General features: G+C 30.5%; 1 protein-coding gene across 7 annotated transcripts in view; it reads left to right on the forward strand.

Moving 5' to 3' along the window:
• Positions 1 to 18,492, forward strand: part of LOC118182539 (RING finger protein 141-like) — a 48,282-nt gene that overhangs the window by 1,784 nt on the left and 28,006 nt on the right. For all 7 annotated transcript variants that reach the window (XR_015041651.1, XR_015041652.1, XM_085818393.1 and 4 more), the window contains 2 exons: positions 1,791 to 1,936; positions 14,830 to 14,938. Coding sequence is in view for 5 of the 7 variants with exons in the window: in XM_085818393.1 (XP_085674519.1) it covers positions 1,791 to 1,936; positions 14,830 to 14,938 (255 nt within the window). In the remaining 2 variants the exon portion in view is untranslated. The remainder of the gene's footprint in view (positions 1 to 1,790; positions 1,937 to 14,829; positions 14,939 to 18,492) is intronic.

Genomic DNA, 18,492 nt, shown 5'->3' on the forward strand with positions numbered 1-18,492 from the left:
TATTTAATTTTATACTAAACAATGATTTTAAAAACTGCAGCTGAACAAAGATTGTCATTTTGTAAAATAACACATAACTTACTTTTTTGTTATAAAATATGTTTTTAAGAACCAAAATGCAATGACCATATACAGTGGCTCATATTTGATTTTTAAACACTGATATTTTTTAATTTATTTACAGAGATGTTGTATTAAATATTGAAATATAGATCCCAAATTTTTTCTTGATATCTTACTTTTTCTTTATTTAAGACTTGCTTGTTGCAAAATAAATATCAAGATATTCTTTACACAGAATTATTATCTGCATTTAGAGATTATTACTTGTTTAGCAAACTGTATTAACTGTTCCATATCTGAAGTAAACATGGTAAGGCACTACAAATAAACAATAAGTATTGTTTGAAATTTTATTGTTCACAATTTAATGATGATGCAAGCATTCAAACTTTTCAATATAATCTTTATGGAAAACATTCAACAATCTCTGATGTACTGAAATGATGAAAATTGTATGGAACTGTTCAAAATGCACTGACATCTGGACTACATTTCAAGCTAGCATGAAAGAAATCGGAGATTTATCCTATAGAAGATCAGGCAAAACCAAAAATTTAATGCTGTAAAACCTATATTGGATAAACTTGCAGTAGATTTAGAAGAACAGCTTGAAATAAAATTTAATTCTGAAACTGTTAAAAGAATTATTAAAACAGATGAAAAGTGGTTCACTATAAATAGAGAAATATTCTTCATAAAAACCTAAAAGTATCCTTAAGAAAACTTGAATTGCAAAATATGTTGAAGTTTTGTCAGGATAATAATCCTAAACATACTGCCCTGACTGTTCACTTATGGTTATTATGCAGCTTTCCTGAAGTTATTAATTGGATATGTGTGTAGTGAGTTGGAGAAAAGAATAAATAAACATGATGTTTCTTTGAAAGCTCTATTAAAAGCAATTCTTACTAAGGAATGGAACATTCTTGCTAAAAAAATTTAGTTAAGTATGTCTAAACACATGAAAAGTGCAAGTTTGCTGAAAGGTATTTTGTGAGTAATTGGCTGTTCTGTAATTTTCATTGTTTTGTTAAGTAGTATAAACTGCTTGTTTGAATTGTCCAAATGCTTAAATGAGTTTATTTTCAGAACATTTTTAATATATATTAAAAAAAAATTTTTTTTTTTTCTTTCAGTAAAGTTTTGAATGACATTTTTAAAAACATGCAAGGCTTAGAAAAAAATGATCAGTAGTATATATAAATGAAAAACAGTCATTTCACTAATTAAAAGTGATGTATGCAAATTAAACTGAATACAGATGTGAACCACTTTATAACTGTTAAAATCATGTTTTTAGCATTAATACCAGTATAATTTAAGAGACAGAAAGATGATTTCTTGGAATCTGAAGTTTCGTTTTTTAATTACTCATACCAAAGAAGTAGAGAATTTAGCAAATTCAGGTTAATGCAGTGTTTTTGCATCTGATATGGTATGCCCATAGCTTAATAATATGTTTAGCCTTTTTTTTTAGTGAAGCATAATTATTTCTATATATGTGCAATCTCAGTTCTGTGGTAGAAAATGTTCAAATGTAATAAAATATTTAGAGAGAGACCTATTTTTCCTTATATTATATTAAAACTCAGGATGTATTTTAAAAGAAGAATGAGATAAAGAATTAGGCAGTAAAAAAGTATAACAATAGTTTCCAGAGTATACATTTTGGAAAATAATTTAAAGCATTTTGGAAATTTATTTGAATTATAATTTTTTTATTTTAGACTATGGGACAGTCTTTGGGAAAGGACTTTTCAGCACAGTTTGAGAATCTGAAAGATGATTTCCTGAAGGAAACTCAAATTATAAAGGAACTAGTTAGTTTGAGCTATACAGACTTTTTAAATATGGTTAAAGAATTAAACCATATGTAAGTAGGGTAAAGTATTTTGTGTACTTTTTCTTTCTTTGTGTCTGAAATTTTCAGGATCTGAGTTTTGATTGATTTTCTAATTTACTGACTTATAATTACACCAAGCTAAAAAAAAAAAAAAAAAAAATCAACAAAGTTTATTTATTTGTGGAAGACTTTAATGAAAAAAAAAACTCTGAGTTTTTCTGATAAAATTAATGATAGAAGAAAACATTAATTCATATTCAAATTAGTAAAAAATCACCTTTAAATAAAATAATTGCAGTATGAAATGGACTTCTTAGTGTTAAACATTTACAGTCAAAAGTCTTTAATCCGAACTCGTCAGGACTTCAGCGATTCCGGATTATCTGTTTTTATGTATTATGGATCATCAGTTTAAATCTGGTAAGATGGCATGCAGAAATTATAAAATTAAAAATATGAAACCGTAATTTATGAAATAAAGAACAATTATGATCTAAAGGGTATCAAAATTTACAAAAAAAAGCTTAATATTTATTTGTTTACTTTATTAAAAATTTCTTTCAACGTGCGCATGTGTAAAGCATACAATACGCATAGTCGAAATTAGAAAATTGCAACCAGAAAACTATTTGATGTGTATTTGTGATGACGAGGAATTTGATTTAAATCATATCAAAGACGGAGTACATCGAGATGAAATACTACATTTAGTATTTAGAATTATAAGCCAAATAAAATAAAAACATCTGCCCTAAAGATAAGGATAGTGCTGACAGATCAACTTCCAGTTCATTGCACTCCACGATCCCCCCCCCCCCCCCCCCGCAGAGAAGCGTTAAATTGATAAACAGATTTCGGAATGGTTAGAGAAACAAAGGATATGCCTTTATCCATTTTTTTGCTGCAATTCTACTTTTTGTTTTATGGACATCGAAACATGCTTTTGTTTTGTAGATCCTTTGGCAGTTCCAGAATCGGAAATTCTTTTTCACATAATAGAAAGTTCAAGCTTACTTTTATAAAATTTCTCTAACAATCTGCAAAAAATAATAAGCCGGATCCAATTCGAAAATTAAGGAACAACGCAATCTGCAATATTAATTGAAATAGATAATTAGATAATTTTAGATTAACTTATACCGTCTATTATATATTAAACGTGCATGCGTAAACGTACTATGTGCATGCGGGAAGGCATATGCATTGATGCATGCACAGAAAGTTTGCAGCTTTGAGGTCTGGATTATAGATCATTCTGGATTATGGACGTCCGGATTAAAGACTTTTGACTGTATAATGTGTGAGTATAATTTGATGCTAAAGTCTAAAGCAAAAAAGTTATTTTTCTGCTATTGGGACCAGATTCAGAAATTATGTATGCACATATTTCTGAATCCAATCCCAGTAACAGAAAAGAACCTCAGAAATAAAAAGAAACTGTTTTAGCAGTTGAATTAGTTTTAAAAATTATTATTGCAAAGATATTATAGTTAATCATCTGTAAAAAAAGTTTGTGTACTTACATATTGAAGTGCTAAAACAAATGGGCTATACAGAATATAAACTTTTAACACTATGTCTGAAGAAATCATCCAGTGCATATATAAAGTGACAGGATCTGTGTAATCTTTTAGAGCTACTTCCACTCTGAGAATAGTATGTTTATATGATTTAAGTTATTTTTAATGTGGTCTAGTAGGTGCAGCTTTGGGGATGGTATACAGAATTTCATAAAATTTTGTAGAGATGAAATTCGTATTTTTCACTATCTATGTAAAATGAACTATAATTATAAAAATTCTCAAAAAAATTTTAATTTTATAATAATCGTGCGGCTGTAAAAAAACTGACGTGACTACTATCAGCTTGTCGAAATCATCTCGCATGATAGGAATACATCGCTGCCTAATGTAGCATTGGAATTCAGTGCTGGTGCTTCAGCAAACATCACTGAAAGGGCTGTGGCATTTGTGTTTATGCTGTAGATTCTGAGATCCACCCAGACGAATGCATAATACAGAGCTAGACTGCTCACTTGAGCTTGTCAGTCTGTGATATATGATTATTAGAAATGAGTACCATAATTTGAACCATATTGCTTGGCATACATCTCAAACCAAAACATTCCACATAGATACATCGTTAATCTGATGCTAACCTGGCAAATCATTTTTAGACTAGGTTAGATTAAACAATGTATGTACTGAAAAGACCCCTTTGAATTCCTCTTGTGAACAGAAGGGTGGGCTGTATGATAGCATAGGGTTACTTAGCTGATATTTAGGGGGTTCACTTATACATTAAAAGAATCGTGCACATCGTGATGAATTACATGTATTCATACTACACATTCATTTTAACAAATTGGCCTCATCTAATGAGATAATGTTAAACAAAGTTTAAAAATCCCAAATTATGATTAGAGGAATGCTAACTGAAGTCTTTTTGTTACTACTTCACTAGATCTCAGTACAGTACAAAGTCTGAAATCTGGATGTCCAATATCCAGAATGATCTAAAATCCGGACCTCAAAACCACCAACAAAATTTTTCTCGTAGGCTTTACACATGCACATTTGATTCCCCCCTCCATGCATAATAAACCATCTGGAGAGTCACGATTCTTAATTTCACTTCAACACTAAATAAAATACTTTATTATTGAAGAAACAATCATTTTAGCATAAATTTGTACGATCAGTAATTTGGCTCCGTTGCTGCGTATCTTGCTTGGCATACTACATAGATACATCATTCCACATAGATACATCATTGATCTGATGCTAACCTGGCAAATCATTATTTATTATAATTTCTGGTACTTACGTATTAACGCAACCACCTTAGTAGAAGCCACCAAATTTTCAGAATGTGTCTAACTCTGGCAATCATGTGCACAACAGTTCTTCAGTCAAAGAAATCGCCAGATTGCGCCAAGGTGGTTGCGTTAATACTTAAGTACCTAATTTCCTTTCATCACCACATGCTTATCAAAACATCGCAAATTGAGTAATGACTCGTGTAACAATGCATAAACAATTTTTTATGTTAGTAATTGAATAATAAAGGAGTGTGGTAACCTTTTATGTTGACATTATGCTTGGCGAGGATTACAGCTTAAGATGCTTGACATTAAGCTTGGCGAGGATTACAGCTTTACATGTTTTCTTGTAGAAGTTAAATACACTAAAAAATGTTGACGAGGAAAAATTTAAAATCTAAAAAGGAATTTACTATCAGAAGCAAGGTTAGAAAAGGCAGGTGCCCATTTTGTAGGTTTAAACTGTGGATATACTTTAACAGTTGGGATGGATTATTATTAGAAGTGACATGAAGGATGCTTATCACATAAAACCACTTGGTTATGCAACAGATAAAAAGTAAGCTGGTTACAGTACAGAAACTGGAAAGTTAATTAAAGTAGAAGATGCAAAGTAATAGCATAAAAAACTTTTGCAGATTTAGAACGTTAGAAAATCAAAGTTTGAAAGGGTTACCCGAAATCGAAAAATTTAGTAGAAAAATATGAATAAAGTATTATTGTTGAATCTAGTAGAATATTTTTTAAACCCATTCCAAAGAGATCCAATAAACCATCACAGTTAGTTTATTTAGACATTTATGGTTAGCTTCCAGTTCTAGTAGAGACGGGGAGCAGTAAATGTTTTCTTGTAGAAGATTGCATACTGGGTTAGAAATCCAAAACTTATTTTAAAGGATCAGAAATGGATGGAGAACAGGAAATTCTTAGAGAATTAAAGTCATTTGAATACAAATCCATACTGAAAGAAGTTTTGAACTGAAACTGGCAAGGAAAGCAGTTAAGAGGCCAGTTGGAACACATATTGATATACGTTACTGTGTGGAATGAAGATGCACTTGTTTTAGATTCCATAACGACACTGAAAAGTACTTTGAGGCTAGAAACATTAAATTTGAAAAAGATAACTTTGACTTCCATGACAAAAACGAATACTCCCAAAAAGCTAATTTTGTAGAAAATGAAAATAGTCCATATCTCAGGAGGCAAACTCTGTAGAAATTATTATCCCACAAAATTTTAAAGCAGCACAGAAATCTGCAAATGCCGCAGAATGGGATAAGGTAATGAGAGAAGAAATTGACACAATGAAGAAAAGTTTGGGAATTAGTTGAGAAACCAAAAAGGAAAAATATTTTACTAAACAAATGGGTCTATACACTAATAAGAATGAAATGGTTAAATATAAAGCATGTGTAGTTGCACAAGGATTCAGGCAGAGAAGAGGGGAATATTTTGATGACGTTTACAGTCCTGTAGCTAATTTTTCAATGATAAGGAAATTTTTCACAATACTAGTATGTTTATATGGATGGGCTGACTGTCAGTTAGACAAAAAATGCATATTTGCATGCAAAGTTAAATGAGAAAATAAACATGAACCAGCCAGAAGAATTTATTTTAGAGAAAACTAATTTGTCTTTATTAAAGAATTTATGATCTGCTTCAAAGCGGCCATGAATGGTTTTGTGAATTTGAAAATGCTTTAAAAAATCTAAATTTTAAGAAAATACTATGATGTAATTGTGTTTATGAATAATGTTATATGTAAATGATATTATAATTTTTAGTAAAGATGAGCATTATGTAGATAAATTAATCTCACAGTTGAGTAAAATTTTCATCTTAAAGCAGTGATTCTCAATTTTTTTTTTTTTTTTTTTTTTTGGTTGTGGCACATTTTTAGCGATTTCAAAATTTGGCGGCACACAAAGAAAAAGATAAGTTTAAAAGTAGTTTACTTAACTATAATACACTGTTTAAAATAGTTTATGATAATAATTTTGAATGTAAAATAAAATAATATGTACTATAAAAACCAGGGTTGTGGAGCTGGAATCGAAGTTGGGCAGATTTGGGGTAAAAGGAGTCGGAGCTGCAGTTGCTAAAAAACGGTTCGACTCCAGTTCTTGTTGGACTGTTTGAATTTGAAATTTAATTAAAATGAATTGGAAAAAATTTGAATTTAAAATTTAATTAAAATGAATTGAAAAAAATTAATGACAGGCTGAGTTATTATTTTTATTTATGGACTGTATACATTAATGAATAGTTATTTTCTCTTTGATTGACCTATTAATAAATAAATATAAGGGAGGAGGATGGATGTGATATTTGCCATTAGTGATTAAATTGATTCATTTAGTTACAAATCTCGCTGATATATTTAGGTAAGCAGCAATAGCAGCAAGAACTCCTAAACTGATGCCTTTCTTAGGAAGCGAGCAGGAAAAGGAGCAATTATTGATCAAGCAATGCAACAAGGAAGTGCATATTTGATGATAAAGAGCTTTTTAGAATTAAGAACTTTTTTAGGAGATGTAGATAATCCTAATGTTTCACTAACAGAAAGACTGTGAAATGATCTTGCAGAATTGGAAACTCTTCTTTCTATACCGTATATAGAGACAAAAAACCTGCAATCTGAAGAATTGACAGGAGGCGAGAATGGGATGTTTGTTCTTTCTGAAATGGACCTTTTTATTGCAGAAGGAATCATTTCTTCAGTGAAGAAAAGAGAAACTAGTTTGCTAGACAATGAGATTGTGCTGGGTTCAAGATATGGAGATCCGAAACACTGAATTTTCTTGGATGACAAACAAGTTAAAAAGGCAAAGGAAGTCATCTATAAGCTTTCATTAAGAATGAAATTATTCTCAGAACAATTGGAGAATTCGAATCAAGACAGTCAAACTGCAGATATTGCAATTGAGTCTCTATCATCCTTTTCCACTGATGAATTAGATTTTGAGAAATATTTTTGGATAATATTGAAAAGGCTAAGGCAAAACGAATGAGAGTTTTAGATATAAAAATGAGAAAATACGAACAAGATTTCTACACGGCCGTTGAAGAAATAGAGAAATATGATTGCGCTTGCAAGACACCTCTTTTAGAACTTACAAAAATCTATCCTGAAAAGTTAAAAGAAGTACCCCTAACAGTAACTGCTCTTCCTCCTACTCTAGTGTGGAAAGACTCTTCTCAGCTCTGAAGTTTATCAAATTGGATCTATGGCCATCCAACAAAGAAATCTTCTCGAAGCTCTACTGTTTCTTAGAAATAACTAATGCCAGTTTTCCCATTTCATAATAAATGCTAATTAATATAAATAATTTGCTATGCCATCAGTTTTTTTCTGTAGCATCTATTACTTCTTTTATATTAAAAAAATAAGCTGTAGCCAATGTGTATATGTTTACATATATATAATTTATTTCCTAAACAATATAATTAATTGATTATATTATCTCCTAAGTTTTAATTAAAGTAGAATTATTTTAAAAGAGTGACTCCATACTGGTAAGTTATATTTTGAAAGATGTTTTGAAGTAACTTGAAAGTAAAATGTTAATAATGTTTTAACGGGGACTGGAACTAAATCATCATGAAGAACAAAATTTCAATTGTAAAAGGAAAAATTAAAAACATGTAATCATTGTCATTGATCGGAAATTAGTTGACTTTCCAAGGGGAACAAACCAACTCCCATTCAATGAACAATAATTAATAAAAATACGTAAATACGAAGGTGTTTCGTCTTTACTCAAGTTATAAGGTAAAGCCAAACTGGCAATTCTAGTCAGGCCAAATATTTCCGCGAATAGAAGGGATTACGAACCAATGCTGATACTCAAAGAACTTATTCTTATGAAGCATTTTAGCCAATCCAATTTGGAGTAAAAAGCAATTTCTGTAGAGAAATCCGAAAAAACTCGAGTAACCGTCCCCGACACCGTCATGTTTATGCATTTGAGTTCTATATTATTTGTAAAAATTAAACATTGGAAATTGTCATTATGAAGTAGAATTCAAAGTAAAGTTGAAATAAACATAGAAGATTGCAAAATAAGATAAATAATGCAAACTTTGTAAAAACAAATCAAAAATAATATAAAAAATATAATAAGAACAGTGAATGTACATGAAGATATAAAGGCCAGAAAAGGTATTAAGTAACTTACATTCTTTCTAGTGGGGAGTTGGGAAAGTGTTCTCTTCGTGTCTGACTCATAAGTGTAGGGTGTCCGAAAATTCTTAGCGGCAGTGGGGGCTTTGAATAATATCAGTCAGTAAGACTTGGGTGAAGTAATTTATGGTAGTGGGTGGGACTCGGAATTCTTGAGGGATGTATTATGTTGAGTTCTTATTTGAGTGAAATTGTCTGTTAAGATTTTTTTGAAAATACTAGTGAATGGAAATTAATTAATTTCAGGCTAATTGTCGTATTGCAATGATTAAGAATTTAAGAAAGGAAAAAGGAATTTTCACTGTCCAAGAGCTATTAGACAGACTAAAGTCATGAAATAGGCCCATTTTTTTAGTAGCAGCATAAGTCTGAAGACAATTAGCTTTTTACAATATATACAACTGAATAATTACACTATATACAAATCCTTCAACTGATAGTCATCCAACTTATACCGCCTTCTCAGGTTTAGGAACAAATTATCATATCCCTATCAGTTAAATGATTTAGAGTGAGTATTTAATGCCTGCTCTTTTAAGGCAATGGTTAATAAATTGAATGGGTGTTAGATTATTTTTGAGAATTTTAATAAGGAGCAAAATTTTGCATTGTAAATCTATTGTATCTGTGCATATAATTTTAATTCGTTGTATTTGATTAATTATTGTATTGTTAATTACTTTTTTGGATATGTTGGAGTTCCAATTTATTAATTTGTTAGTATTAAAATTGAAGCTTCTTGTTTTGTCAAAAAGTAACATTTTTTTGTAGTTAATGATTTGAAGATCTAGAAAGTCTATGCTATTTTGTGAATTATTAGTTTTATTAAGTGTAAGACAATTTGGATAAATCTCGGAGTGTTCAATTTTACCAAAATTATTAATTGTAATAAGGTCATCAATATATCTGTAGGTGTGTTTGTAGTAATTTAACTCTTGTGGTTGTAGATTTTTTTGGAAGTTAAATTCTTTAATAAATAAAGATATTACAGATCGAGGAGCTGGAATGTAAGCCCATTGGCAATCCTCTGACTTGTTTAAAAAGTTGATTTTGAAACTTGATGTAGTTATGAAAAAGTGTGCATTTTGGGTAGGTTTTCCATTTGTCTAGAGTCATAATTTTGAGCATATCAGGAAAGAGTTTAGGCAGATCAAGTAGACTGGTATAGATTTCTTCTAGAGGAAGTGAGGTATATAAGTTTTCAAAGTCATAGCAGTTAATGTTTTGGATGTTAAATGTTTGAATGGTATTAATGAGTGTTATTATGGATGATCCAGCAATAGTTATAATTAGTGTTACAATCATTGAAAATAAATTTACAGATTTTATTAAGTTGAATTAAAAAATAATAGTCTACATTTTTCTTGTAATTATTAGTTCCATTAGCTATAAATCTGAATTTTAATGGTGTTTTATGGAATTTGGGAATTGCATAAAGATTAGTAAATCTGTTGTAGTTTGTATTGAAAGTAATATCGAGTTTCTTATGAAAAGTTTTAATCCTGTTTATTGTAGATGTTTCTGTAAGGTTGGCTAATTGATAAGTAGTTGCGTTGAGAAGTTCTTTATGAATGATTTCTGTGTAGAATTGTTTTCATATAATGCTAAAGTTATTAGTTGCTTTATCTATTTTTGTAATAGTAAAAAGCTGTTTTAATTTTTTAATTAATATCTGATGTAAGTTGCGACCAATTCAGTGTACTTTTAAACTTGAGGTGACTGATTTCAGTGGATATGTGTTGAAGAATTTTAGCTTTCCATTTTAAGAAGGTATCTATGGGTAAATTCAATTGATAACTTGCTTTAACTATAAATTTGTTGATGTTGTTTTCGAAAGTCTTGTAACAGTAATTTTTAGTCATGTTTCTGACTGGTCTAAATTTTGTACCATAACTCATTAGTGTTTTTAGTTGATGGTTTTGTATACTATTCAGGATGCCAGTAATTATGTGCTGGTGATGAGAATCTATGTAATTGCTGTAAACTGGTGTCTTACAATGTCATTCTGCTGTTTCATCTATTTCATGGTGGTTAGTGAGCAAGTCGCTTAAGGTCCTTTGATATTTAAATACAACCATTGGTATTGTGTCAACTGCGGGGAAGTAATCTTTACAATCTCTGATGATTCTTGAGAAATAAATATTGTCAAACTGCGGATGCAGAAAATTGACTTTAAAATAAATTTTGCGTTGAGTGAGACTATTAGAAAGTCTGAAAAGACTAAAATCGAGAATCATGTCTTTAATGATTTGTATGTCGTCGCAGCTTTCTTGAAATATATATATATATATATATGTAGTAACTTGTTTTTGCACTAAATGAATTTAAGATCATTCAACATATATATGAGGGAGTTGGAGTCTGTCATTTTCCCTACCAACTCCACAGCCCTTACAAAAACAGCAGTACGTTTACTAAGGGATTAAATATAAGTTAATATATGAATACTTTTAATGAGAAATTTGAGCTTGATGTTTTTGATAATTTCATTTATATTTGGTCTTAAAAATGACAATGCTACTCTCATATCATCATCTACATTTAACAGTCTCGATCTTTTTTTCATTTTTATAGTTGCTAATACTGAAAATCCGAATTTACACAAATAAGATGTAGAAAACTATAATAATATTTTTAAAGCTTTTTTGACTGTCTTGGGATAATCGCATCTAATGTTAATCCAAAATGAATTAACTTATTCTTCCGAATATTTTAAAATTAAATCTCGGTTATCAGAAAGCAAAACTAGTTATTCTTCCTTCAAATACAAAAGTCTTTGAAACCAAAATCTGCTTGGATACCACAATTGGTGTGCTTGTTAATGTCTTAAAAATGGAATTTCACAAATTCTCATGTGTATTGTATACTAGGGATAAAACCATTATAATTTTTACTATACACATTTCTAAAATTTGGCGGCACACTTTAAGAATTTGGTGGTATAGAAAAGTGGTAAGGCTCAGTTGTTGAGAATCGCTATCTTAAAGTATGTTCAGAACTACATTGTTTCTTGGAATTGAATTCATAGAAAATGGCAATAGATTTTTCATGCATCAGCAAACATACACCAAAGAAATTTTTGAAAAAGTTAAACATTTTCAGATACTTCACTCAACATAAAGACACTATTTCTACAAAATTAAGTTGTCCATCTGCAAGTGCAGAAATTGATGAAATGAAAAGAGAATTAAGAAAGAAAATTCTTTTAAGAAATCTACTGGGATGTTTAGTTTTTGTAAGTAATAGGACTAGGCCTGATACTGCATGTGCGGTAAATATCTTTTTACAGTTTCAGAAGAATCCCGGAATTGGGAAGCATTGTTGAAATTTCTTGGTTATCTCAGTACACTACAAAGTCCGAGATCTGGACCTACAATATCTAAAATCCGGACCTCAAAGCCAACAACTTTTTATTAATTTTTGTATACTTTAACCACACACACAATATTCCCTTCCCTACACATAATAAAACACATGGAGAGTTCCGATTTGTAATTTCACCTCGCCACTAAATAAAATACCTTGTTATTGAAAAAAAACAAACAATTATTTTGGCATAAATTTGTATGATCGAGAATTTGGCTCCAATCCGTATCTGCTTGGTATACATCTCAAACCGAAACATTCTACATAGATACATCGTTGATTTTACACCTACTAAAATTTTATATCCCTGACGCCAACCTGACAATTTATTATTTATTATATTTTGCTTTCATCACCGCATGTTTATCAACATATGAAAACTTAGTAATGACTCATGTAGCGATGCCTGACATTACACTTGGCGATAATTACAGATTTAAGTTAAATGCGCTAAGAAATGTTAACAAGGAAAAATTTAACAAAAATATCTTTCCATATACTAAAAATTGATTTGTTTAGTGATACTTATAGGCCAAAAGATTACATTTAGGACTATTTGAATTAAGAATAACTGATTTGCTATTCACATAAACCCAGAACCAGCACTAGGGATCATATGGCTGCATCAGGCAGCAGAATTTAGGGAAGACAAAAGGAGGTGCTTGGTAGCAGATTTTAGGACCCAGAGAGATTGCATCAGCCAGTAAGATATCTAGCGCCAGCCCTTAATAAGCCTTAAGTATATGTGGAAATTTATTTATTCAAGACTCAGATAAGCCTTATTAAGGATGTGCAAGAAATAGATATAAGTATAATAAATAACTTAACTAATACAATTCAGGCTTAATCGTCTCAGAGCGCGACAAAAGAAAGTTAGAATTTAGTGGAACAACTTGTCTTTAGTTACCAATCTCGTGATACATAGCCAAATACGTATAGTGAACGATAGCTAAATTTTATAATAGCAGCGAATTTTTAAAGGTTTTCAAATATTGCAAACCAAAGGTGAAATTTTCCAATCAAAGAATTTTGTAAAGAAATTAGGGAAAGTGGCAACAAAAGCGAAGTTGATATAAAAGAAGTTTTTCATTGTGATGACAATGCTCCTCAATCATGAATCAATTAATAAATGTCAAAATCTGTAATATGGTTCTAGATCCAAAAAATATTACTACCGATAGTGAAGAAAGTGACAGAGAGTTAACTGAAAATGAAAAATTTCGATTGACAAGTTAGTCGTAATTCTCGACTCGGCAATTACAGGACTTCAACAATGTAACTTAATAAAGTAAGCAAATAAGTATTAAGCTCTCTCTCTCTCTTTTTTTTTTTTTTTTTTTTTTTTAATTTTGAATCATTTATAATTTTGATCATAGCTACTTCATTATTTCATAAATCACAATTTCATACCTTTAATTTTATAATTTCTACATGCCATCTTACTAGATTTAAACTGATGATCTAATATCCGGAATTGCAGAAGTCCTGACAAGTCCAGGTCTTGGACTTTGTACTGTAGTACTAAACTGTATAAGTTAAACTTATTCATGATAAAACAGCTGAATATATATTGTTATTCAAGTACTTATTATGCAAGTAATAAGGATGACTGTGTGACCGTGGGTGGTTGCATATTATATTTAGATAGAGTACCAATAATTTGGAAAACTTATAAACAAACAAGTGTAACTTTATGTAACGTGGAGGCGTTATTGGAAGCGGCAGAAAAATTGATGTAGACGAAAAATATTTTAAATGATGAAGTTTTCAATTTCAGTTTGAAAGAGTATAAACTATTTTGTGAAGACAAATCTGCTACTGATTTTTCCAGATCACCAATAGAAAAAAGTTGGACTGAGCACATTGACATATGATATCACTTTATTAGAAGATTGGTGAGTGATAGAGTGTTTGACCTTGAATTCATCTCTAGAAAATTAAATAATGTGGACTTACTTATGAAAGCAGTGACTGCTATAGATTTGAAAAAAAAAAAAAAAATTAACTTTTTATAGTATTCAAGAAGGGTAAATATTGTTCCCATGTAATAGAATTGAAATATGATTATATATATAGTTCTATGTAAGTTGATTATTTTTTCATTTTTAAATGTTTCCAATTTCCAATTTTTTCATGATTCATATTTGATGTTCCCTTTAATTTTTTTTTTTTTCAAAATTCATTTTTAAATGCTTCTTAGTTACTTCATTCAACTACAATTTTACTAACGATCTCAAAGGAAATAATATACTCAATATCCCATTAGTAAATAAATTATTATTTTATTACTTTGCAGCTTTTGCACAAGTATTAGGGATTCTTCCATCAGTTATCATGTGTGTAGCTTATATGCCAGGGTGGCTTATCTACCTGAAATTAAGGTACATCAGATGTTGTATAAATACATTGCAGATAATTGGTTGACGAAGATATATTTTTGTTGTATTTTAGTTCACATGATTTCTTGAATGATTTATTTAATTAATAAGCCTTATTTAATGAATTAATTCTAATAATACAACTCTTCTGATTATTAATTTTCATTAGGTGCTGTCGAACTGTTGATTGCAATGGTAGGACTCTTCTATTTGTTATAAAATGTGGAAGCGATTCAACAATTTTGTGGAAACAAACTGTGCAAATAGCATGTGTCAGAGTAAGTATAAATTTTTTAACATTTGATTAATTAACGTAGTCCAGTAATAAAATATCTGTTGCAGTTGGGTGATATACTTTTTAATAAATAGATAATAATTAAAATAGAAATATTTCTAATTTTGTATGGGATATGTGTGCTCTTTGTAGCTTTCTTTATTAGTTTTTATTGGGTCTGACTTAGAAGGGACTTATTATGGAATTACTGAGTTCTTAATCAGTTCGAGCCTGAAATTTAGCTACCTCTTTTTGATAACAAGATCTTTGCGATGAGAAGGCAGGAGGTTTTAGCTTCAAGTTGGGCTTGTTAATATTGTTATGAAGTCAGCAGTTAATACACAGTGAAGGTTCTGCACGACATTCCTCTGTTGGATATTTTAGTGCACAAAAGATTTAAGATGTAGTCCCTGGAAATGTGAATCTTGTTCCTCTCTTTGTACTTAATATGTTAAAGAATTTTGAGTGAAGCCCGAGGATATTGGGTGCACGTAAGTCATGGATGTTAGAAGTAGTGCTATTCGGAATTGTGATGTCATTTTGTTCTAGTTCTTCAGTGAATAGGAATTTTTAGTATCTAGGTAACTACTAAACACCAATTTATGAAGAATAAACTCTTAAATAAATTCAATATATATATATATATAATATTAGAATGACATCAATATTTGTGATGAACAGAGCAAACCTTCAAAAAAGGGAAAAAAAAACATTCTCTCTTTTTTTGCTGCAGTCCCGAAGAGCATTCTTATCAGAAAATGCACTAGGAAGAGAAATTGAGGCATGACATCAACGCTGAAGAAATGGGGGGAAAGGTAAAACTTGACAACTTTTTGGGGGTTCCCCGAGCTTCCTGTTGCAGGTGGAGGGGGAGAACTGTAGCAGGAATGAGGTGGAGGTTGCTTTGATTTTGTACTTGAGGAAGCCATTAGAGCTGACAGCTTTGTCTTTGTTAATAAGAAAAATTAAAATTGAGAACAAACTAATTTTAATTTAAAATTAAGAACAAATAGTTTTGGAATGAAATTTGAATAACTTTTGAGTGAATAGAATTGCACTGAAGGTGGCGTACTATAGAGAGCTGCATTGACTCATACTACTTTGTTAGGTTTCTTGGAAGATGTTTGTGGAACTGCTTTTGGAATATCTTCTTCTTGGTAGCAATGAGAACAATTAACTTCTTGGTAGCAATGAGAACAATTAAGCGAGCTAATTCTTGAAACAGTTTGGAAATCACTGTAACAGATATGGAGAGAGTAATGTAATGCAGTGTGGTCCAACCTGCGGGCCACATGCGGCCCTCTTATTCATTTTGATGGCACTTGCCCTTCTTACTAAAGGGAAAAAATGTTAGTTAAACATTTAGAAAAGCAAAAGACCCTTCTTACTGCTTTAATAATAATAAACAGAATAAACTGTATTTGTGAAAAACAAGCAGTGTAAAACAGTCATTAGGATGGAAACTAGCTGACGAACCTGCACTGCTGGGAATACAAAATAGCAGATGTAGTGAAAAACCACTGACATTGGCAAATCTGCCCATCAGATGACAACTTTCATTCATAAAGATATATTAAACTAGTGATTTATGTGTAGTTCATTTTTTTTCCTTTAAAATCTCTGGCCCTCACTCTCTTATATTAATGTTTGATTAGCCCTTGGGTAACTAAAAGTTGGCCCACACTGATGTAATGGAAATTATGTTACATTAACACACACATGAAAACAGTCGCTGAATTATGTTGTGAGTTAACACTTATCACAAATACAGATACTTAAACAGAACAAAAGAAAGAGTATATTATGGATTCGTTTTAGAGATTGCATAAATATTTTATATAAGGTATACCTGAGATTTAGTTAACAAATGACTGCTGTTAAGAAATTTAAAAGATTTAGAATTCTTACCTTTTGTGTTTTCTTCATTTATTTTCTTTTCTACAGATAACGATAGCTATTCCAAAAGAAGGCTTAATTTCATAATTAAGCACAATACTAGTAACACCAGTTAATCTAATTAGTGGAGGTCTATTTATTAAAAACATGAGAGAGATGCATTGATGAATGAAGTGATAAAACTTAGGTAAATATACGCAATTCTTGGAAAACACACTAAAATGCACACTTGAGGGAATTCTTGTGTCTTGGTTAATGATTAGGTAAATTCTCCTGTGAAGACTGGTACTATTTGGGTGATTTGTTGAAGGAATATTAATAGATTATTTTTGACACTGAGATAGAAATTCGTACCCTTGATTTGAATATGATGAAAACGATATGCTGGTAAAATGCGTAATAAGTTGAATCAAAAGAATTATTATCTTTCTGTGCTGATTGTTAACAAGAAAAGCTTTTTTTGATCAGCACTAGTCTCTTTTGTTATTCTGAATGAGCCTCTACTTGGTGAAATGTCAGATAATGTGAATGTCCATAAGTGAAATGTCAGGGAACTTTGCAGAAATACATTAAAAAGGTATGTATGCATTTAAGTGTATCAGTCTACATTTTTCAAGGAATGCATTGTTACTTTTTGAAGTATGACTTGCTGTTTTGTCTTGATAAAGTTTCATTTTTTGAAAGTCATTGGGATAAAGAAATGGAATTTTTTCTGTAAATATTGGATGTAAAACTTTCTCTTTATAGTACATTGAGTTAATTTTATCGTTTCCCCCCCACACACTTTTTAACTTCTCATTGCAAGAGACTCCTGTGACAGTCATAAACCCATTACTGAAACTTTCTTTGTATTGATGAAACGGAGTTTGTACATTTTTTTCTTTCTATTTGGATTGATTAATAAACAGACTTTTTTTTTTTTTTTTTTTTTTTGTGTAGAGTCATTTAGATAAACCAATGCTTTATCAAAGGTCAAAATCCATTTATCTTATGCTAAACAGTTTTACAAATTTTCTGCATCAAGATGCATGCCTCTGCAGAAACTGGTGAACAAATATGTATTTTAGCTTTTTTAAGTTGTAAATCTCAGTTTGTTATTTTATTTAATATTACTGCATGTTTATTTAAAGACTTTGCAATTTATTTCTATGTTGGCAGATTTTCTCTTATTACCAATTATTTAACATTCGAAATAGTATATACCTTTTTCTGGTATTTGTTTGGAGTCTTCTTTCCATGTAGAAATAATGATTGACAGTTTTTCTCTTCCTAGGTAATAATGTTGCTTATTTTGCATTAAGAAATTTTAATACCATGCGTTTCACAATGTTTTTAACCCTTTCGCTGTGCGTCCCGCGATTTCCATGGGCACCGTAAAAGTAGCAAAATTTGCACAACCTGCGATTTCTGTGGGGATGAATTTTTGCCGTCTATTTAACTGTGCAATCCTCTCTTTTCCCGTTCAAAGTGGGCTAAGAGATATCGTTGTTCACATTTCTGCCAAATATACAAGAATACTTAATGTAGCATTTTGCGCACGCTTTTCAGAGCTCAAAGATGTCTGGCAGGAAGCATTTTGCGAGTAATGTAACCTATATTCCTGATGATATTTCCAACACTGATAGTAGTTCTGACTCTGATTTCAAGTATATTGAAGATTGT

Source organism: Stegodyphus dumicola, chromosome 6 (assembly GCF_044657685.1).
Source record: "Stegodyphus dumicola isolate Sdum_Otavi_A_Nest chromosome 6, ASM4465768v1".
NCBI lineage: Eukaryota > Metazoa > Arthropoda > Arachnida > Araneae > Eresidae > Stegodyphus > Stegodyphus dumicola.